Source organism: Mauremys reevesii, linkage group 2 (assembly GCF_016161935.1).
Source record: "Mauremys reevesii isolate NIE-2019 linkage group 2, ASM1616193v1, whole genome shotgun sequence".
In the NCBI taxonomy this organism is placed as follows: domain Eukaryota; kingdom Metazoa; phylum Chordata; order Testudines; family Geoemydidae; genus Mauremys; species Mauremys reevesii.
Window position 1 is genome coordinate 201,340,055 of NC_052624.1, and position 22,732 is coordinate 201,362,786.

General features: G+C 40.2%; 1 protein-coding gene and 1 long non-coding RNA gene across 20 annotated transcripts in view; one reads left to right on the top strand and one right to left on the bottom strand.

Annotated features, from left to right (window-relative positions):
* Positions 1-22,732, bottom strand: part of PTPRM (protein tyrosine phosphatase receptor type M) — a 717,223-nt gene that overhangs the window by 364,662 nt on the left and 329,829 nt on the right. For all 19 annotated transcript variants that reach the window (XM_039523703.1, XM_039523700.1, XM_039523699.1 and 16 more), the window contains one exon: positions 15,265-15,558. In XM_039523703.1, coding sequence (XP_039379637.1) covers positions 15,265-15,558 — 294 coding nt within the window. The remainder of the gene's footprint in view (positions 1-15,264; positions 15,559-22,732) is intronic.
* Positions 22,318-22,732, top strand: part of LOC120397608 — a 51,015-nt gene continuing 50,600 nt past the window's right edge. The window contains exon 1 of the long non-coding RNA XR_005593890.1: positions 22,318-22,526. This is a non-coding gene — a long non-coding RNA (uncharacterized LOC120397608). The remainder of the gene's footprint in view (positions 22,527-22,732) is intronic.

Sequence of the window (22,732 nt, forward strand, 5' to 3'; positions counted from 1 at the left end):
CCCAGCCAATGGGAGCTGCAGAGCAGCACTTGGGGCAAGGCAGGGGCAGTGCACAGAGTCCCTGTGGCCGTTCCTCCTCCTGGGAGCATCAGGGACATGTTGAAACTTGCAGGAAGCCATCCAAGGTGAGCGCCGCCTGGATCCAGCACGCCAAAATGCCGGTTTCTAGAGCTTTCCAGTTGGTAAAGCTTTTACTGTACTACCACTTTTCCACATATGCTCCCAATCCCAGGATGCTGGAGTCTGCCAATAGAATGTGCACAGCGACAGATGGGGCTTTGATGGGGTGGAATATTATGCATTGAATCTCATCTATTCACGGATTCTAAACATGATCTCATTGAAAAAAACAATGTTCAAATAGTTGCATGTGTCATATAGTCCACTGTATAATATTTATGCTTGAAATCATCATTCCCAATACAATGTATCTCTGGCAATCTATGCTGTAGTACCTTTCAATTTTCTGAATCTGGCTTCTGAAAGAATAGTTCTGTCTATTTTGGCATTTATCTGAACCCCTAGATAAGTCAGTGCCCAGCTGGGGATGAGATTGCTTTTGTCTAGATTTATGGCAGATCAATGCATAGAGCTCATAAATCACGCTGTGTGCACTCTGAATTACGTCTTCCTTGAATGATACCTTGATGAAAGTGTCATCCAAGTAATGGAACAAAGTGAATTCCTTTTTCCCTTAAGACCACAATGACAAGTACCAAATCGTCCTGCAAACCCTTGGGCAGAGTCTAATACATGTCCTGAGGAACTTTCAGTGTGGAAACATGTGCATCTGACATACCAGTTCAGGTCAGGAAGTCTCCTGGAGCCTAAGATAAAGACTGACGTTTCCATCCTGGTGGAGGGAATGGAATCCAGTATCCGACAAAGGACTTTGAATCCAGTTTTGCCCTTAGGCCTTCAATTTTTTTAAAATTACAACTCAAGAAGTAGTGCTACTGTGGGGCTACTTCTACGGCCCATATATTCAGCCTTTGTGGAAAAGATTTGTCCATACTGGACTTCTTCTACTGCTGAAGCCTTCCTATTTTCTGCAGCTCTTCAGCTTAAAAGCCAGTAAGTTGATCAGTTCTGAGGACCAGGCAATCATCAAGCTGTCACCTGATCCTCAGCCTCAGAGCATCAACTGGGAGACAACTGATTAGTCACATGTGGGGCTGGTCTCAAATCCCCTTAAAGGGCCAGCCACTCTGTGACAAGACATCAGCAGAAGTGCCTGCAACTCACAAAGATACTGTCAGTGAGGCTTAAACTTTGGTAGGTGATGACTTCTCCAGAGTATATACACTTCCTGGGGATGGGTCATCTGCTGATGAAGGGAGATGGGGAACTGCATCACTGAGTTCATGTTCTGCAAGCTCAGTTCATGCTCTGTATGAGCTAATACAATGCACTGAGAGTGATCAAGTGCCCTTTTTGTCCTGTGCTGCTAACTGGATGTGTTCCAGTTTTGTTTTTCTAGTGATTTAGCAGTGCTATTCATTGGCACAATATTTAAATAGGAGGTCACTGTGTCTTTCAGCTTACTTTGGCACCAGGGCATCAGGCCTTGGCCTTCAGTGGCTTATCCATAGTTTTTCCCTCACAAATTCACACTATGCCAAGAAGCCCACAAAACGGTAGACCTTATTATTATTTATATTAACAAATATAAAATGTGCCAGGTGCTCTACAACCAAGCTTTGCCCTGAGAAGTTTATATTGACTAGTACAAGTTATATATCATATAGGAACAAAATTTACAGAAAAGAAGGGGAAGGGAGGAATATAACAGGGTTTTTTAATTTATCTGACCAGTACCGAATTCCAACTTTGTGACTTGAACCCATAGTTACTACTTCTGCCTCTCAGCCCAAGCCAGCATGTAATATTTGAGGCTAAAAATAAAGGAATGGCAATTAGACTACAGTGTGGCAAAGAAGATATTCTGCACTGTGCACCACCACTGTAAGCTGAAAAGTAAGCCTAAAACTTGAAAAGTAGCGACAAAAGACTAAATTCTTGCTCAGAATGGAGGCAAACAAGTGGCTAGGGCAAACTATTTAGTCTTTATCCAGCTTTCAGCTTGCAGAATACCTCTGAACTCTGATCGATGCATGGATCACCTGACCATAAGCAGGGGCGGCTCTAGACATTTCGCCGCCCCAAGCACGGCGTCACGCGGGACCAGCGGACCCTCTGCAGGCATGCCGCCGAAGGCACCCTGCCTGGCGTCCTCCCGGCGACCAGCAGAGCGCCACCCCACCCCCCCGCGGCATGCCGCCCCAAGCACGCGCTTGGCGTGCTGGGGCCTGGAGCCGCCCCTGACCATAAGGATGGCTGGTGAAGCACTTATCAGAGAACTTCCTGTATCCCTTTTCAATCTTGTGTTTCCCTTGATTCTAGTACACTTGGCCTTTCCCCCCTCCCTTGGCTCTTCTCTCCCCCTCTCCTGGTACTTATTTCTTTAGCCCTCGCAGGCTTTTCCTACCTAGTTTTATTAGAGGAAAACTGGCTGAAATCACAGCTTTGTTCTTCTCAGTGTCAGCAACACGTACAGTGAAAATCGCGGCATTTGAGCTGAACTGACTATTACAAGAAGATAAAAGACAGGTCAATCACCTTAGCATAGTCACTGTAATTTCCTGTCTAATTTGGCAAGCAACACTATATGCTTGCAATAAATATATTTTCATAGCTATTTGTGTGCATAACCATGTATGATTGAACACACATTTAAAAAGATGTGTAGATATATAAAACTATTGGCACAGTAAGAGGAAATGCAGTTTTCAATTGGATAGCTGAACTCGGTAAAATCATATTATATATATTACCACATGCAATTCAGTCATAATTTTTGGGCATCTTTTAGTGTTTTTCATTAAATGTAATGGACAAAAAACAAGACCCTTCTCTAGTAAGAACAGTTACAGCAAAAATAACCCACGAAGTAATAAGACTATGTTTGCCTGATTAAGACCCCAGTTTTCTAGAACAGTGGTTCTCAACCAGGGGTCCAGGGCCCCCTTGGGGGCTGCACGCAGATTTCCAAGGGTCTGCCAAGCAGGGCCAGCATTAGACTCACTGGAGCCCAGGGCAGAAACCCAAAGCCCCACTGTATGGGGCTGAAGCCAAAGCCTGAACAATGTAACTTTGTGGGAGCCCCTGTGGCATGGGGCCCCAGACAACTGCTCCGCTTGCTAACCCCTAACGCTGGCCCTGGCTTTTATATGCAGAAAAACAAATTGTTGTGGTATGGGTGGGCTGGGGGCCTCAGAAAGAAAAAGGTTGAGAACCTCTGTTCTAGAAGTTGTAATTCTACTGTTATGTCACTGTTGCTAATTTACGCTTTAGCAATGAGGCTCACTGATTTCTCCCACAGTGTTTCACCTTAATTGCATGAAATCCATAGCAATTTACTGCTCATAATTCTGTCTATGTTCCAGTGTTGAGATTTTCCTTTCTTGACAGTCTTCTTCACATGTATTCGATGTTTGCAGCTAAAACTGGGATGAAATGCCATCAGTAGGTTCTAAATTTGAATGCCTTTTTTTATTCACAGAATTTAGAAATGCCACATGTGCTACTGATATCTTAAAATAACAAGTTTAATCTACTATAAAATTTAAAAAATATGGGCTCAGATCCTGCATGTCAGTAACTTTACACATGGGAACAGTGCCACTGAACTTTCCACATTACTGCCCAATTAAAAACAAATAAGTGTTTGCTTCACCAGAGCCATACTTTTAAATTACATCAGACTAAACCTTTATTATATTAATAGTAAGAAAGCATGTTTTTCAAAGAGTGAAAGCTTCCGCTTCAAGAAAAATTAATTTATGAACATCTGTACCCAGTGTCCTAAAATAGACAGGTTTCTCGGATAAATCCATTAACTTCATGAACAATTCCACTGGTTTACACTGATGTAACTGAGAACTGAATCTGACCCACAAAATATAATAAATCTTATTTCTTTTTAAGCCATCACACTTTCCTAATACAATCAGCCTTAGTATAAGCTTGCCTCTAAGACATTTTTGTAAGTTGTTCAGACTGAATACAAGGAAGGACTGATAAGGAAATAAACAAACAACAATACGACTTTAAATGTGGCAAGGGCATGAAAAATACCATCATGAACTTGAAGTTCATATTACAAAGATCAGCTGAAATGAGGGAAATAGTATATTTGTGTTTCAATGACTTCCAACATGCATTTACAGAATCTGCAACTGGAAATTGTTCAACAAATTAAGATCTGTAGAGACTGATGGATACAAACTCCAAGTAATAAAACAATTATACTGGAATCAGAAGGTAATTGTAATGGTAGATGAAAATGGAAATCTAATAGAGTTCAAGAGCAGTGAGAGAAGGTTGTATAGTGTCACCAAATTTATTCAACATTTATAATGAGCGTTTGATTAAATTAATGAAGAAACAGAAGAAGATACTAAAATGAATGGAGAATGGATTAATAACCTTTGCTATGCAGAAGACAATGCTGTTGGCTGATTTAGAAGAAGGTCTGATGAAGCTGGTGGAAATTATATATGAATATGGCAAAGAATATGGTCTAGAGTTGAATGTGGGAAAGACAAGAACAATGCTGGTACGTAAAGATTCTAGGAAAACATGCAAGATTCCTGTGAACTGCAAACTGGTACATCATGAGAAATTACTTCTACCTAAGAAGCATCTTACAGAAGATGAAAGATCAGATATTGAAGTTAGCATCATAACAGCAAGAGCAGAAACGACATTCTGGAAGAATAAACATCTGATCAGAAGGGACCACATAACCTGTGAAAAAATATTGGTGATTATTGGAAGTCAGCAAATGCTAGTCAGACATGCCATGAAATTAAATATTTGATTTGTGAGGTGCATTTTGAGAGGTTCAGGGAGCTATGCATATTTTCAGGCATCAGAAAGGAAAGATGATGGCCAAAGAACAAGAGGAAAGAAAAGATTTTGGATGGATCAAGAGGACTATTCAACCACAAAGAGGTTAGTAGAGGATCACATAGAATGGGCAATCAAGGTTGCAAACTTTCCAGTAAAGGAAACACTGCGTAAGAAAAAAGAACAGAGTTGAATCTGACCCACAAGATATAACAAATCTTATTTCCGTTTGGGCCATCAAATATAACCTTATCTTATATCAGATTCTAAATAAATAAAAAGAAAAAAAGGGAAAAAAAGGTCAAATCAAACTTGGACAAGCCTTGACCATCCTTTTAAAAAAATCCCCCAAAATAGTGTCAAAGTGGTTTCATACAAAAGGTTTAGTCTCTACTATAATATTAGCACATGATCTGTCTAAAATATATATATGGAAGCCCTACGAAGGTTGAGATGGGAGTTAATCAAAAGAAAAATTCAATTTGAAAATTTACAGTAAAAGATTAGCTCTCTTAAAAAGACAAGAAAACTTTCATATGGTGTAGTGAAGAATTTCACAGATAATGGTTTACATACTATAGTCAAGGAGCTCTTGAGAAGGAGCAAAATTCTGCTCTCACATCACTCACAGCCCCATTGAAGTCATTGGGACCACAAAGAGTTTCAGGACATAATTTAGCCCAAAGTTTCTTATAAAACATCCAAGGAAACTTGCCAGTTTGGGCTACCAGTATAAATCAAAATTAGCCAGGTCTCGTTGGCTTTTCATTTTTTAAAACAAAATTACTTGGAATAACAACAGTGGAGCTAATAGAATTATCTGCTATAATCAGATAACTTTCTGCTTCCTTGAAAACAAAAAATTCTGCTTCCTTTTCACGTTCATCTTTGATGAATGCTTTCAATTTGCCTCAGCAGTTATTTTTCTGTGACACACCATTATCCAGTCACAAAATATAATCTCATTAAAAATACTGCACATGTAACCATATACCTAAGGTAGTTATCAGCAAGATGCTGCTCTAGAATATAACTACACATCTTATTGTGCACTATTGCTCATACAAGTAGTGCTGTCCAAACTTGTGGATACAAAGGGAAATGTGAAGAGATCAAAAGACTTTTGTGGGAGGGTGGGGAGGAGAGAAGAAGGCACATGATTTTTGTAGCCCAGGCCACCAATGAAAAAGAAACCTAGATCATCCATGACAGGTGTTTGTCTAACATGACTTAAAAATCTCCAATGATGGAGACTCCATAACCTCCCTAGGCAATTTACTCCAGTGCTTTACCCCCCTGACAGCTAGGAATTTTTTCCTAATGTCCAACCTAAACCTCCCTTGCTGCAATTTAAGCCTATTGCTTTTTGTCCTATTGATGGGTTTGTAATTCCCTGGGTTGTCCTTATTTCCCTTTATATAGATGGGCAGTATATTTGCCCTTTTCCAGTCTTCTGGAATCTCTCCTGTCTTCCGTGACTTTTCAAAGATAATTGCTAAAGGCTCAGATATCTCCTCAGTCAGCTCCTTGAGTATTCTAGGATGCATTTCATCAGACCCTGGTGACTTGAAAACATCTAATTTGTCCAAGTAATTTTTAACTTGTTCTTTCCCTACTTTAGCCTCTTCTGATCCTACCTCATTTTCACTGGTATTCATTATGTTAGACGTCCAATCACCACCAACCTTCTTGGTGAAAACCGAAACAAAAAAGTCATTAAGCACCTCTGTCATTTCCACATTTTCTGTTATTATTCCCCACCACCACCCCATTCAGTAACGGGCCTACCCTGTCCTTGGTCTTCCTCTTGCTTCTAATGTATTTGTAGAATGTTTTCTTGTTACTCTTTATGTCTTTAGCTAGTTTGATCTCATTTTGTGCCTTGGCATTTCTAATTTTGTCTCTACATACTTGTGTTATTTGTTTACATTCATCCTTTATAATTTGACCTAGTTTCCACTTTTTGTAGGACTCTTTTTTGATTTTTAGATCACTGAAGATCTGGTTAAGCCAGGGTGGTCTCTTGCCATACTTCCTATCTTTCCTATGCAGAGGGATAGTTTGCTCTTGTGTCCTTAATGTCTCTCTGAAAAACTGCCAACTGTCTTTTATTGTTTTTCCCCTTAGACTTGTTTCCCATGGGATCTTACCTACCAACTCCCTCAGTTTGCTAAAGTCTGCCTTCTTGAAATCCATTTTCTTTATTTTGCTGTTCTCCCTCCTACCATTCCTTAGAATCATGAACTCTACCATTTCATGATCACTTTCACCCAAGCTGCCTTCCACTTTCAAATTCTCAACCAGTTTCTCTCTATTTGTCAAAATCAAATCTAGAATAGCTTCTCCCCTAGGAACTGTCTCTACCTTCTGAAATAAAAAATTGTCTGCAATACATTCCAAGTATTTATTCGATAATCTGTGCCCTGCTGTGTTATTTTCCCAACAGATGTTTGGATAGTTGAATTTCCCCATCACCACCAAGTCCTGTGATTCGGATAATTTTGTTAGCTGTTTAAAAAAGCCTCATCCACCTCTTCTTCCTGGTTACGGGGTCTGGAGTAGACCCCTACCATGACATCACCCTTGTTATTTTACCTCTTTCATCCTTACCCAGAGACTTTCAGCAAGTCTGTCTTCTATTTCTATCTCAACCTCAGTTCAAGTGTATACATTTTTAATATACAAGGCAACACCTCCCTTTTTTCCTTTCCTGCCCTTCCTGAGTAAGCCGTACCCTTCTATACCAATATTCCAATCATGTGAATTATCCCACCAGGTCTCTCTGATGCCAACTGTTGTACAGTGTTCTCTATATAGAGAGATATAGATATAATCCCTATAAAAACTCTAGTAAAAAAATCCTACGATAATTAGATGAAGACACCATACTCTGTAGTCATTATTTTTACTCTTTTTTCAATTTTAAACAACTTCTTAGCTTTTTAAGAATCTCTGGTCCTAGAGCACCTTGCTTACCAGTAGCCCGAGAAAGCCTATATTTCCTGACCATATTCACTTGATGTCTATCCAAAGACATCACTTGCATGCAACTTCCAAAGGAAGAATGTCACAAGATTGCAATACTGGAGAAAAGACAAGAATGTAGAATGCTATCTTTGGAATCAGACTTTTTTCCTAAAGTTAATCTCTGTCAGGACTAAGGACACATTTTTGATTCTCTAATTTGAGTAGAAACACAGGTCTCCTGAGCCTCCATAGAGGACCCTCACAGAGATTGTACTTCCAGCTGAAGAGCATTAATTGTGGATAGAGGGACAGAGACCAGGCTCATGTAAAAAAAAATGAAATCTATCTGCAAAGTGTCACTCTGAGTTACTGCATGCCATGATTAAACAACCAATACTTTTCATCTGCTTTTATAATCAATTAAATAAATGCCCAAGGAATTGTCAGTTTCCTTTTTAAGTAACCAACGATGCAGAGTGGTATTTGGCAGTGAAAGTTTCTTCTGAAAGAATAAATTCTTATATTGATAATCTTGAATTATAAATTATAGCTCTCTAATTCTCCCTCTTATAAAAATGAATGCTCTTCACAATCTAGCCTTACATGTCAGATAAAAAGATGAAACTTTTATAATGGAAATGTAATTATAGTACAAGTTTAGCCAGTTGTCATTTCAAAGCAATCCATAATTATGCACAGGTCATAAAAAGTTATATTTTGTCATTTACTTGGCCAAATATGCCAGTTATACATCAGGTCATCTTCTTAAATTGAACACTGTACAACAGTAATGAAGTGAATTACTGAACAGACTTTTTTTTAAAAGGAGATTGCAAATAAAATGGCTCTAGAAATTGTCAAAACAAATAGCAGCTGACAGACAGTTTGATTTTTATTTTCAAAATGCATTAATTTTAATATCCAAAATGCCAATCAAGACTGATTAAATAGTTACTACACTCATTTGCTTTAAATTTATTTTCTCAGTATAAAGTCCAATGTAAACATTATTTATCTTCCAGAACACCCTTTCTGGACCAAAAAAATCAATCAAAAATACACCAACCCAAAACACTTCTTGACTATATTAGTTTACAAACTAAAGTGTACTTAACAGTACACCTCTACCCAGCTATAACACGACCCGATATAACACGGGTTTGCATATAGCACGGTAGCAGTGGGGCTCCGGTGGCGCTTTAAAGGGTCCAGGGCTCTGGCTGATGCAGGGAGCCCCGGTCCCTTTAAATCACCGCTGGAGCCCTGCCGCCACTACCCCGGGGCTGCGACAGCAGGGCTCGGCCAGCGATTTAAAGGGCTCGGGCTCCCCGCAGCGGCTGGAGCTCGGAGCTCTTTAAATTACTGCCAGAGCCCTGCCGCTGCTACTCCGGGGCTGTGACAGCGGGGCTCACCGGCGATTTAAAGGGCCCGGGGCTCCATCTGCTGCGGGGAGCCCCGGGCCCTTTAAATCACTGCTAAAGCCCTGCTGCTGCTGCCCCGGGGCTGCGGCAGCGAGGCTCGGCTGGTGATTTAAAGGGCCTAGGGCTCCCCACGGCCGGAGCCCTGGGCTCTTTAAAATCACTGCTGCAGCCCTGCCACTGCTACCCCAATATAACAGTGTTTCACCTATAACGTGGTAGAGATTTTTGGCTCCCCACGACCACGTTATCTCGGGGTAGAAGTGTATATATATTAATGGCTAAAACTGAAAAATATTCTTTGTTCCTTCCAAGAAATCTAATCCCGCTACAGAGACCCAGTGATAAATATGGGCAGACACTCAGATTTTTAATCCTGTTCTTAGAACAATAAAAAGGATGCTACAAAGATACTTTGATGTTAGATATGAAAATGTGCCTTAACTCAGATACCAGTAGCTAGTACTATAAATTTGAAAATCTAGGTGTTAAGAATATTTTAGATGAATGGTCACGTTACTCATTCTAAAAGGACCATCTCAGGAACGAGATTACATTGGCTCTGGAATCCACCAGTCCTAAGCCACAGCCTTATTGACAGCCCTATTTCTATTGGTGGATCACATTTTTCTCTTGACACAGTATTCCATATTGTCATTCTGTACCACAATTTCTTGTGTTCATATTCTATTGCCTTTTTTTATACTGACATTTGCATATTGACATGGGGGGAGGGATAGCTCAGTGGTTTGAGCATTGGCCTGCTAAACCCAGAGTTGTGAGCTCAATCCTTGAGGGGGCCATTTAGGGATCTGGGGCAAAATCTGTCTGGGGATTGGTCCTGCTTTGAGCAGGGGGTTGGACTAGATGACCTCCTGAGGTCCCTTCCAATCCTGATATTCTCTGATTCTATACTTACACTCTTAATATTCAAGTTTTTCATTTGTCTGTAATCAGCCTAATATAATTATGGGTCAGCTTCCACCTGGACTTCATGCAGATGTGCAATGGTGGGGGAGAGAGCACATGGAATCTTTCCCCACCCACTTATGTGGCCTACATGAGGGCCAGGCAGAATTTCAGCCCCACAAGGCAGACGCTGGTTCCTCTCTAATCCTTTGGGGGATGGAAATGGGCAGAAAATGGCTCTAACACCCAGGGTCTAACCAGTAGAGTTGAGGTCATTAGATATTGGGGAGGGAGCAACCTCTTAAAAGCACCTACTGCATTAGATATTGGGGGGAGCAGCACTGCTGCTCCATGATCACAGACAAGAGGGAGGAAGATTTTTTTCCTCACCTTCGCTCTTTCCAACAGCACCTTCCCAGCACCCAAATAATTTTCCCACACTGGTAATGAAATGTGGATTTTTACCATAAAGCACAGAACAGCAACAGAAAATAAAAAGTGGATAATTTAGCATTTTTTTAATAAGATTTTTTTTGTGTAAATCAGAACAAATTCTTCTTGCATTCACTATTCATTTGTAAAATAAGCCCCAAGCCCTTGTCCTCCGAGAAGGGAGAGAAAATGCTGCCTAGAAACCGCATAGCCTGCTAGCTGGTGGAATGCTTTCTCTCGTTTCCCTTTTCTGAACCAGAGCAAATTTATCCTCTTTTAAACTATCTGTCTTATCAGCACGGAACTTTCATATGTTGCTGACCTTCTGGGACATCAACTTTATGTGATTCATTTCAAACGGATGACCCAAAACCTTAAATAGTTCATTAGGATTGTTTCTTTTTGTTGTTTCATATTTATTCAATACACAGAATCTATATGGCAGAATGCTAAAGAAACAAGATCTAATATATGCTCAAGTTGCTATGTAATTATTATGTGCCTTGCTTACTTAAGTATTTGATGGGAATTAGGATGTCTTTGCTGTTTTATGGGAGATACTGTATGTTAATAACACTTTTTAAAACAAACGTAAAAAAGTAAATTAAAACAAATTATGTATAAATAATATTATAGCTTTGGACCCAAAAAAAAGCATGCAATCAAGGAAGGGATAACAGATAGCATGCATTTTAATACCCAAGTACAGTAACTCCTCACTTAACATTGTAGTTATGTTCCTGAAAAATGTGACTAAGCGAAACGATGTTAAGCAAATCCAATTTCCCCATAAGAATTAGTGTAAATGAGGGGGTTAGGTTCCAGGGAAATTTTTTTCACCAGACAAAAGACTACATAGACACACACACACACAGTATAAAGTTTTAAACAAAAAAATTAATACTGGTACACAGTAATGATGACTGTGGAGCTTGGTTGAGGTGGAGGAGTCAGAGGATATTTCCAGGGAATGCCTTACTGCTAAATGATGAACTAGCCATTGGCTGAGCCCTCAAGGGTTAATTCTCACACTCTACTGTACAAGGCAGCAGGAAAGGAAGGAAGGCAGACAGAGATACACACCGTGTATGTGTGTGTGTGTGTGTGTGTGTGTGTATAAAAGAGAGAGATGCACATTTCCCCTTTAAGTATGAAGAGTGGGGTCAGAAGTACACTGCCTTGTTAATTAGATCAGCAAGCTCAGACTGGATAGGACCACAGCTGCAGCTGCTGCTGCCTGGAAACTCCCTCTGTCATGCGTCCCCCCTGCTCTATGGAAGATGGTGTAAGCGGGGTGCAGGGGAGGGGGACAGCCTGACATTAACCCCCCTCTTTCTCCTCCTCCACAGCAAGCAGGAGTCTCCAGGAGCAGCTCCAAGGCAGAGGGCAGGAGTAGCACATGGCAGTGGGGGGAGGGACAGCTGAATGCCAGCAATTACTAGCCTGCTGGGCAGCTGCTGCACAGGGAACTTAGGGGAGCGGGGAGCTGATAAGGAGAGCTGATAGGAGAGCTGTCGGTCCACCCTGGTTCCAACCACCCACCAGCTAGCTCCACTGGGCTGCTCTTCCTGCAAGCACTGGACAAAGCAGGCAGCTGCCAAACGATGTTAGAAGGGAGCATTGCACAACTTTAAACGAGCATGTTTCCTAATTGATCAGCAACGTAACAACGAAACAACATTAAGTGGGCCAACTTTAAGTGAGGAGTTACTGTATAATGGGGGGCAACGTTAGTGGCCATATATTTTGCTTTACTATGTACAGGTATTTTGAGGAAATTCACTATACTTTGCCTTATTTAACTTTTCTCAACACTGTGATATGGGCACAAAACTAATGTTAATTCTCATGGCAATAATAATTGGTCCACATTCCATATATGTATAGGTGTGTGTGTGTAGAGAGAGAAAGCATGAGAATAATCAGTGATGTACAGTATAAAAGAAGTGTTCTCATAAATAATATAGTTGGTGCTTTCTTAGCAGCAGCCACCATTTCACCCATGTCAAATTTTTGGAGTGTGGTGGCTTAAGATTCAAATTTTAAACTCCAAACTCACTCCTGCAGGTTTTGGTACCAGGTCAGACCCAAAACTAACAAAGGCCTTTTTTCTGGATCTGATTCAAATGTAGAAAGCTTGAGCAAGAAATTCAAGAGATTTCAGTGCCACCACCCTGCACCCTAGCCATTGCTCTTCTCCAATCTGAGCTCCGAACCACCGCCTAACCCTAATCCAAGTCCAAACATCATCTCTTCAACCCACTTGACAGAAAAAGCATCTGGATTTATATTATGTTTCATCGCAAGGAAATAAAGCACTTTTCAAAGCGTACCAATACTGCTCCACTGTGGATGATACTGCCAACTTTGGAGAGTTTTTTTTTCTTTATTTTCTTTCCATTCTATTTATAGATGCTTTTATTTACTAGAGCTAGAGACAGCACTTGTCCCCGAAATCTCATTCTGCCAAAATAAAAACATAGTTCAAGCACTTTGGAGAACTATTATGATTATTGAATGTCTAACATGCTGCTTCAAGTCTCAAAGTAGTACTCTGGACCCAAAGGGAACAGACAAGCAGCATACAATTATTAAAGCAATTACAAAGATACAATGATTCTTCTCTTAAAAGCCTCCTGTATTATTCATTTTATGGTACACATTTGAGAATGGCATCATTTCACTCCTACCCAGTTTAATTACTTTGTTATTAGTTTATCAGCATCTCTTTTTTAACCCCTTGAGCCAGTTATTAGCATGTCGCTCACTAGTAGTTAACCAACAACTACTACATCTTCAAAGCAGTATCTCCAGACATAAAAAAGCCAATTTGTGGAGCTAGATTTAATAGTGTAATTCATAATTTCAATTTTTCACTCAGCTTCCATTTTATGCATTTCATTTGAGAAAGGAATGCAGCAGGTTACTGGTTAGCTTAATGAAATCACAAATAATAGGTATATATTACAATAGTTTACCAGATAATAAAACACTTCCAGTGAATATTTTATGTGAATGGGTGTTTGTCTTAATGCTTCATAATACCTACCACTGAAATGACAGCAGAAAACATATGATGAATTTACATGTAATTAAAGTTCTGTATTCTCCATGTAACTCTCTGGGTAATAATTCTCCACTAACTCATCTGACACTATGGTGTCTACTCATAGAAGCAGGAAATCAAAATATAAAGAAAAATAGATTAGTTTTAAAGTACTTAGAGTGAGCCTGAAAGGAGTATATATAACTTGGAAAGATAATTATGTTTTATTCACTTAGGAAAGGCATCTTGGACTAGAGGCCTTTGTTAAAGGAACTCTGTAATGGATTTTATGCCAAAACATTTACTGTCCTAAAATCAATATATTCTAATGAGGAAAATCTTGGAGATCAGAAATACAGAGATACTTTGTGTTGCCTTTTTAGTCCTTTTTTTTGGGGGGGGGGGAGGGAGGAGTGGGATTGTAAAAAAAACCCTAAACATACAAACCAACAAATACACACATAAAAAACAACAAATCAGCCACTATTTAGAATATAGTTTGGAGACAATAGCATATTACTAGGCGGGCCGGGAAGTGTGTTTACCTGCCCCATTTGCAAGTTCAGCTGATCGCAGCTCCCACTGGCCGCAGATCGCTGCTCCGGACCAATGGGAGCTACTGGAAGGCCAAACTCAAATCTGCATGTACCCCAGTTCACATGAAACAAACATGTGCGCAAATCAAATTTGCTTATTATAATTCATGTTCTGAAAGGGAAATTTGATTCTCAAAATCTGTCCCCATAATCTTAATTTCATCCTAGAAAACTCCTCAATTTTTAAAACAAATGTTCAAGTCCCATAAAAAATGACAATGAGAATGCTGACATCAAAAATGTTTTGTATCTCACTATCCTTCATTTATTCTTCCTACAGTTGAATAGCAAATAAATAACAATGCTAATATCACTGCTACTTTTCTACAGGATTATTATACAATTGTATTTCTACTATGGCCCTGCTTTGCATCCATTTACAAGCACATCAGCACCACTGATTACCACTTAACAATATAAGAGCCAAACTCTCTATACAACAACATAAATCACTGTATCTCATTTAACAAAAGGACCCACCGACAGCCATCTGAGAAAGCAGCCCTTAGTTAAATCCCATATATTAATTGTACACAACAGTAAACGCATTTGCTATTATGAAGTCTATTTTTCCACATCATCTACAGACTTATGAATCTGCTACTGACGCCAAAAAATAGCTTGTAATGTGAGCTCAGAAAATAACGGATAAAAGCTAGCATTGATGCAGGTACGATATCATGAAATGAAGGGAGCCCAACAGTGTGCAGTACATCAGGAAAGTCTGCTGTTTTGAAACTGTGCTGTATTCTGCACTAATTATTGCCAGTCACGAACAGGTATGATTTAATGTACCATGACTCCGTAGGTTGGCTTCAAGGTCATCATTCGCAAAAGTGAAATAGTTTATACTTATAAGTATTCTGGACTTAGTTTCTGTGTCATGCAGGTTCAAGCTATACAGTGACAACTGTTAGTAAAGTAGTCTGCTTGTTTCAACCCAAGCAAAGTGTTTACAATTTTCTGGCTTCCTTCTGGTACTCACCAGCACATTTTGTCCTTGTTTTGAGAGCTGGGCCTGGGGATCCGGTACCTCCTTCACCCGGTCTTGTAAGCAGCACACTGATTTCATATTCTGTATCAGGATCCAGGTGCCCGATTTTGTAGCTTGTGGAGTCTACTGGCTGTCTGTCATACCAGCTTCCACTTGAAGTGCGATACTCTACCTCCCTCTCAATGATTGGCCCATCCCCATTGATGGAATTAGCATTCAACTGTATCCATAAGTAGGTTGCACCAACTGAAGACAACTGAGGTGGCGCAATGGGAACAGGTGGCTCTATAACAAAAAAAAAAATTGTAAACAGTTATTCTACCAATATTTGTTTCTACTTCCAAAACATTCAAACAACAATCTTCACTAAACCACATTTGGAAGTCTGCCTTAAAAATACCAAACAAACATAAATATAAGAGATTATAAACAATGTCAGAGTTATCTATTTATTGTGTAAGGATAAATCACAGCATATAAACTCTGTTACTCATAAAGACCTGCTAAATGTACTTTTTCACGTTATGTTATTGAAAGGTTAACATATAGACTCCATTTATATAAACATTCCAAACAGCTTGAAATTATATTTTACCTATTCACCAAATGTTAACTGTATGCATTTCCAGCAGCCTTTTCACTTGCAATTTAAAAGGGAGGTGAACCCAAGTTCACATGTTAAAACATCTCTCTTTAGGTGTAACCTGTGACTTGTATTCAAAAGTAATATTTTTAATTAAAATGGATATTTGAGTCCATTTCTGATGGCAGCCATCTTGCTGAATTGTGATATTTGTGATGAAAAGGAAATGAGAATATTTATTTTCAAAAAAATTTAGTTTGTGCTTCTCACCATGTAAACTTTCAGACTTCTGAGCTGAGCGGAGTGGATGAATTGTTCATTCTGGTTCAGTATACTGCACTTTTCTATCTAATATGAGGCAGTGTTATCAACCTGAGCAAGCCCAGAGCTGGGAACTAGGAATTCCTGAGTTCTTGTTCTTATTCTGACTCTACTTTGCATAATGACCTTGGGCAAATCATTTTATCCTAGTTTCCCTAACTGCGAAAGGGAGATACTACCACCTCATATACCAAACAGTTTGTTTTCAAAATACTTTTAAAAAAGTTTGTTACTGTGTACTAGTAATAAGCAGATATATAGCACTTTCCATTTTCAAACTAAGTGCTGTGTATACTCGATCATAAGCCAGTTCATTTATAAGCTGACCCCCCACAAGATGGATAAGTAAAAATGGAAATTTGTTATGACCCATTCATAAGCCGACCCTATAATTCAGGGGTCAGCAAACTTGGGCTCCCGGGCCATCAGGATAAGCCGCTGGTGGGCCGAGATTGTTTGTTTACCTTGAGCGTCCGCAGGCACGGAGGTACACCAAGTAAACAAAGTGTCCCGGCACGCCAGAGGCTTACCTGATGGGCCGGGACATCAACTGGTGGGGAAATTTTAGGGGGGGAGAATAACCCTTGTGACCACCCCCCACATGACCCCACCCTTAGCCTGGGGCCCCCACACTCTCCTCATCCCATCCCTTCCCACCTTAGCTGAGGTGGGCCAGGTGAGGATGTCTCTGGCCTGGCCGGAGCTGCTCTAGCGCTGGCAGGCGCGGCCACAGCTTGCCTGCCCTGGAGCTGCAGCTGCTTCGGAGGCTGTGGGGAGAGCAGCGTGGCCAGAAGCGAAGAGACTCTGGCCCCGCCTCTTCCCTTCTGGCTCTGCTGGCTGTGCTGCCTCTCCTTGCTCCCTCTGTTGGGGAGAGGAGCTGTGTCCCACCTCTCCCTCTATCTATATCCGCTCATAAGCCGACCCACTTCTCTGGTGCTTCCCTTTTTTACTAAAAAAATTTGGCTTATGAAAGAATATATATGGTAACTGCTATAATTTCTGGCTGCCAACTCTCATATGAAAGATAAATAATGATACATTCATTTTTTTCCTACACAAAACACAATCAGTCTGAGTCACCACTAAAGTTACTCCACTTTCATGCCAGTGTTACTCCACTGATTTCAACTGGGTTACCAGGGTAAAACTGTTGTAACACAGTGGCTAATCAGGTTCACTGGAATGGAATCATGCCAGTGTAACAGAGGAGAATTTGGCCCAACATACTTAAACCATGAAGAGCAAGCAGGTTTTTGTTTTTTCTTATTCTGTGTACAGTACCTAAACAAAGAAGAGTAAATGCTTGTTCTCCCACAACAGTTTCAGTTCTATATGATGTTGTGATGAACATTTGCTAATATGTTAATGTATCACTTAAAAAAAAAAAGAGGCTGCGTGTGTGTCCCTCTCAAGACTTCTGATTGGCCTCAAAGTGGAAGCTTAAGTGAGGGAGGGAAAGGGACAAACAGTAGGTGAGGATGAGGTTGTTAGGAATGGAGTGAAATTAACGATTTCCTGATGATTTAAACTGGTCAAGTTCTTGTTTTAACTCTAGGGTTGTTTATACTACAAAATTAGGTCAATTTAAGGTAGATTGACCCACAGCCACTGCAGTAATTAAATTGGATTTTGGTGTCCACATTACCCTCCTTCCACCGGTGGTGCACATCCTCACCAGGAGCACTTGCACTGACTGAAGCGGGGTATTCTGGAGCACTGACAGATGGAGTGTGGGGCACTGACAGCCACACAGGGCTTACAGCTGGAGCCCTTCCGCCCCAGGGCTGACAGCCTGAACTGTTGCAGGCTTCAACTGCAGAGCAGGGAGCTTACCAGCAGTGAAATTGACATTCTTTGTAGTTTCATGGCTGCTACTATTTCACATTTTGCCTCCAGCGGACACCAGGCTCACAGCTGGAGCACCCTCACCCGGGGTCTGACAGTCTGAGCCAGAGACAAAATCTGAAATAGGAGCAGCTGTGACACTGACAAGAATGTCAATTTCTCTGCTGATAGGCTCCCTGTTGTGAAATTGAGGCCCATACGGGGCTCACAGCTTGGGCTGTTAACGTTTGGGAATGGGGAGAGAGGGCTGACAGCCAACAAGCGATGTAAGTACTGCAGTGTCTACACAGACACTGCATCGCCCTAACTGCATTGACCTAAGCGCTACGCCGCCCATGGAGGTGGAGTTATTAAGTCAATGTAGTGATCGGCAGGATCACCATTGTAGTGTAGACACAGAGAGTTAGGTTGATGTAAGCTGTCTTATGTCAACCTAACTCTGTAATGTAGATGAGGCCTTGATAACAAACACGGACTTCTCTTACAAAAAGTAGGATAAGTATACTTAATTTATTACTGAAGAACACTTGATGTACACTAAGTATACTAAAAGTCTATTTTCTCCTATGGACGGAGGAGCAAGAGATCTATATTATATCTTTATTGGAAAATAGACCCAATAAATCTTTAACCCCTATTTTACATGCTACTGCCAGGACTAGATCTGTGCCAATAATAATGACTGCACTTGGATAGTAAATGCCATGCTGAAGTATGACATCACATAACAGGCAGATACAAGATACATTACTTATTTTCGCCTTAATGAGATATTCCCACTGATTCCCAAAGGAAAAACACGGTAAAACTAGACAACAGTCCAAAAGGTCTCCAAAGATGCTTACGAATTATTACTACTTAGTACAGACACACAAATCCAGTTTAAACTACAGTGGTAGAGTACAGCAACATCTTATAAGCTTTTTAATTTTTACCAAGAAAAACTATATTATATGTCAGCATCAATATAGGACAAACTCTAGCTTCAGCTTCTGGGAATTAGAAATTTAGTGTAGTTTTATTGACATTATTGTTTCTGAAATATATTACTATGGCTTCCTGCAGAAACTGTATATCTTTAAATAGTTTTGACTTAATTCAAAATGATTAAGCATCAATTTAAATCATTAGGCTCCTTCTTGAACCAGGACGTGAAATGGAACTTTTATAGAGCATTCTAAGCCATTTATGTAGCCATGCTGAAAGAACAGTTAATTACTTTCGAGTTTCAAATGCTAGTAATGGCTGTTCAACTGCCATCAAAATGCAAACTCAGGAGTAAGGTCATAAAGGTCAGTAGTTACACCAATTCATTTAAAGTCTTACAAGTATTTGAAATAGACATTGTTTTATTGCTTTTTCATCCCCTGGGGATTTTTTCATTCCCCTATGACCAAAGTACAAAATAGGTTAAATTCAGTTGTGTGGTTCCAGCAAAAGCCTACACATATCACGATTTTACTCTGAAGGTAATCTTCCAGCTAAAGGTTGAACACGTATAAAACGAACCTGTCATCATACATATTGCACTTATATTTAATTGACAATTGGCTAAAAAAATAAGGGTCCTGAAGTTAAGTATATACTGTAATAGAAAAAAATTGAAGTAGTAGAGGATACTGAAATGAAAGATAAATGGCTATATTATTTCTGCATATGTTAAAATATTAAACTTTATATAATGAACTCATAATGACCATTGTTTTACCCAAGTTATTCCTTCATATAGCTTAGCTTTTCCTCCTTTTCACTAGAAGGGGTGTTTTTGTGTATGACGATGAAGAGTTTGGATCAATTGTTCAATTAAGTACCAGACTCTGCATATGTTATAGTTGGGAGCAGCATGTTTTTTTTTGTCCCTTGGAGGCAATTTTAGTGGTGGCCATCAAATAGGGTCTCACTAAATATCCTAATTATTTTCTCATATTTATTTCCCCAGCCTTCTAGATACAGGTGCACTGTATCTTAATTTGAAAATAGTTGGCTTAACCAAAATGATACATTTTTAATGGCCGTAGGAATTATGTATATTTAAGATACACTTTAAATTATTTTGTGGGGTGTGGGGAGTTTGCAGGTAGCAATACCAGGGCAATAAAACTGTTTAAGTTAGAAAAAGTTATTTCTCACTTAACTCTTATGGATGTAAAGTAAACCAATCTATTCAATACTGCAACCCCCTTTTCAGTTTGGCTTTTAAAACTATGGTAAATATCAATACAGCCCGATAAAGAAAGTTTGTTTCTTCGTGGAGCAGATTTAGTGCTTTAACAACTCTGAACCAAACACTCTCCTGTTACAGCACCAGAAGTTAATGTCCATTGATGGCAGAACAATGGAAAGCTTTAAATAGATGCTATAATGGTGGCCAACACCAATGGACCAATTAAAATGAGAACAAAAACAGTACACCCAAAATGAAAAGTAGCTTTTTGCTTATGCTAAAGGAGTTACATGCAACAAAGTAAAATATTAAATACATGTACAAATATGGACTTGTATGTATATCTAGCTATCTACACATACATACATATACACAGAGAGAGAGAGAGAGAGAGAGAGAGAGAGAGAGAGCGCAATCCCAATATTTAGGCTGCCTTACACTTTAATTATAAAATTCTTCTGAACATTTTTGGAAGAGCTCTAGCACTTCCCTGGTTTTCCATAAGGACTTGAAATTTGGAAGGGAGAATAGCCTTGGAATCAGAGAGTTGCCTTTTCTGTCCTCATGAAAATTTGTTCAGTTTTAAATGAGTTACACGCTGTCAAAAACAGATATGTCCTGTCTGTTGATTACTTAGTAGAGCTTGTTCCAGGACTGCAAGATATCTGACTTCATAGCAGTCACGCTTTTGTGTTAAGAGAAGCTGTTATGGAATCTTGCACATTCTGGGCTTAAGTAGGCTTTAAAAAAAAGTAATTAGCAACTGGTTGAAAATGCTCAAAGATTTGGAATTTCAGAGTTAGTTCCATCAAGATGATTCAGCAGGTACAGAGCAGGTGAGGTGGTCAAAGCTACATGACAGATATATTCTCACTGAGCCCTGCAATTTTTCATCTTGATCACAGGATCGTAGAAACATAGGCTGGAAAGGACCACAAGAGGTAATCTAGTCCAGCCCCCTGGACTGAAGCAGGATTAAGTATACCTAGACCATCCCTGAGAGATGTTTGTCCAATCTGTTCTTAAAAACCTCCAATGATGGGAATTCTACAACCTCCCTGGGTATCCTGTTCCAGTGCTTAACTATTCTTATAGTTAAGGAAAAGCTTTCTAATTTCTAACCTAAATTTCCCTTGCTGCAAACTAAGCTGATTATTTCTTGTCCTACCCTCAACAGACATGGATAACAATTGATCACCATCCTCGTTATAACAATCTTTTACATATTTGAAGTTATGTTCCCCTCACCCTTCTCTTCTTGAGACGAAACATGCCTAATTCTTTCAACCTTTTCTCACAGGTCATGTTTCCCAAACCTCTTATCATTTTTATTGCTCTCCTTTGGACTCTCTCCAATTTCTCCACATCTTTCTTAAAGTGTGTGGCCCATCACTAGACACAGTACTTCAGCTGAGGTCTCACCAAATGTCAAGTCCCTCTCTGAAGCATGGAGGTGCTATAGCTTTTCAAAGAAAAAGGTCACCAGAATTTTTTTTAACATGGGCAAAACAATGTATTTTTCTCTGGCCTCACTCTCAAAAATTATTCCTCTGTGGTGTTTTAAATTTTCCAGAAAAATACAGCTCAAAGTGTCATGGCTGGTTTGTGGGCAGCCAGACCTAATAGTCATAGCCAGAATGCACAGTCACGAGACAGGAGTCAAGAGCTGGCTCTGTCAGAATACTGGGAGGTCAGAAGCAGATGACAAACTGGAGATCAGAGCCATGAGGCAAGAATGAGAATGAGGCCAGGTCACGTCTACCACAGGTGTTGGGGGTGCTGCAGCACCCCTGGCTTGAAGTGGTTTTCATTGAAGTGGTTTGGTTCAATGGCTCTCAGCACCTTCACTATACAAATTGTTCCAGGGTCCCCTGTCTACCAAATGGTGAGAGGCAGGAGACAAACTGGAGGCTGGGATGCCAAGAGTGAAGCTATGTCGAGATACCAGGAAATCAAGCCAGGGAAGCAGGAATGGGTAGCAGGAGCAGGAAGCAAAAAGCACCCAGTCCAGAGCAGAGTGGAACCCAGTTGTTTGATCAGCTTCCTGTTCCTGTTGGTGGTTTAAATAGGGTCAGTGGCCAGTCAGCTGCTCTGGGACTGCACCAATAGGACCTTGGGGCAGAGTTATCATCAAGCTATAGGCTGACAGTTGGAGGACTGGAGCATAGGTCCAGGTTCGACACCCAGGGGTCATTACATCACCCTCTCCTCTAGGACATGGATCCGGGTTTCGCAGGGTAGCTCTCGTGGAAGGCCCAAACCAGAGCAGAAGCGTGAACGTGAACATTTTCATCTAGCTCCCAAGCATACCTGTGGGCCGTAATCTTCCTAGTCAGTCAGGTACCATAATTTTCCTTGCTTGATCTTACAGTCAAGGACTTTGTGAACAATGTATTCCTCTTGACCTGTACTTGTAACAGTGGGGGTGGTGGTTGGGCTATATGGGGAAATGTGTTCTCAGTGTACGCTTTAGAAGTGAGACATGGAATATGGGGTGGACTCTATGGGATTGAGAGGAGCTCTAAAGTGACCATGTTGTTTTGTAG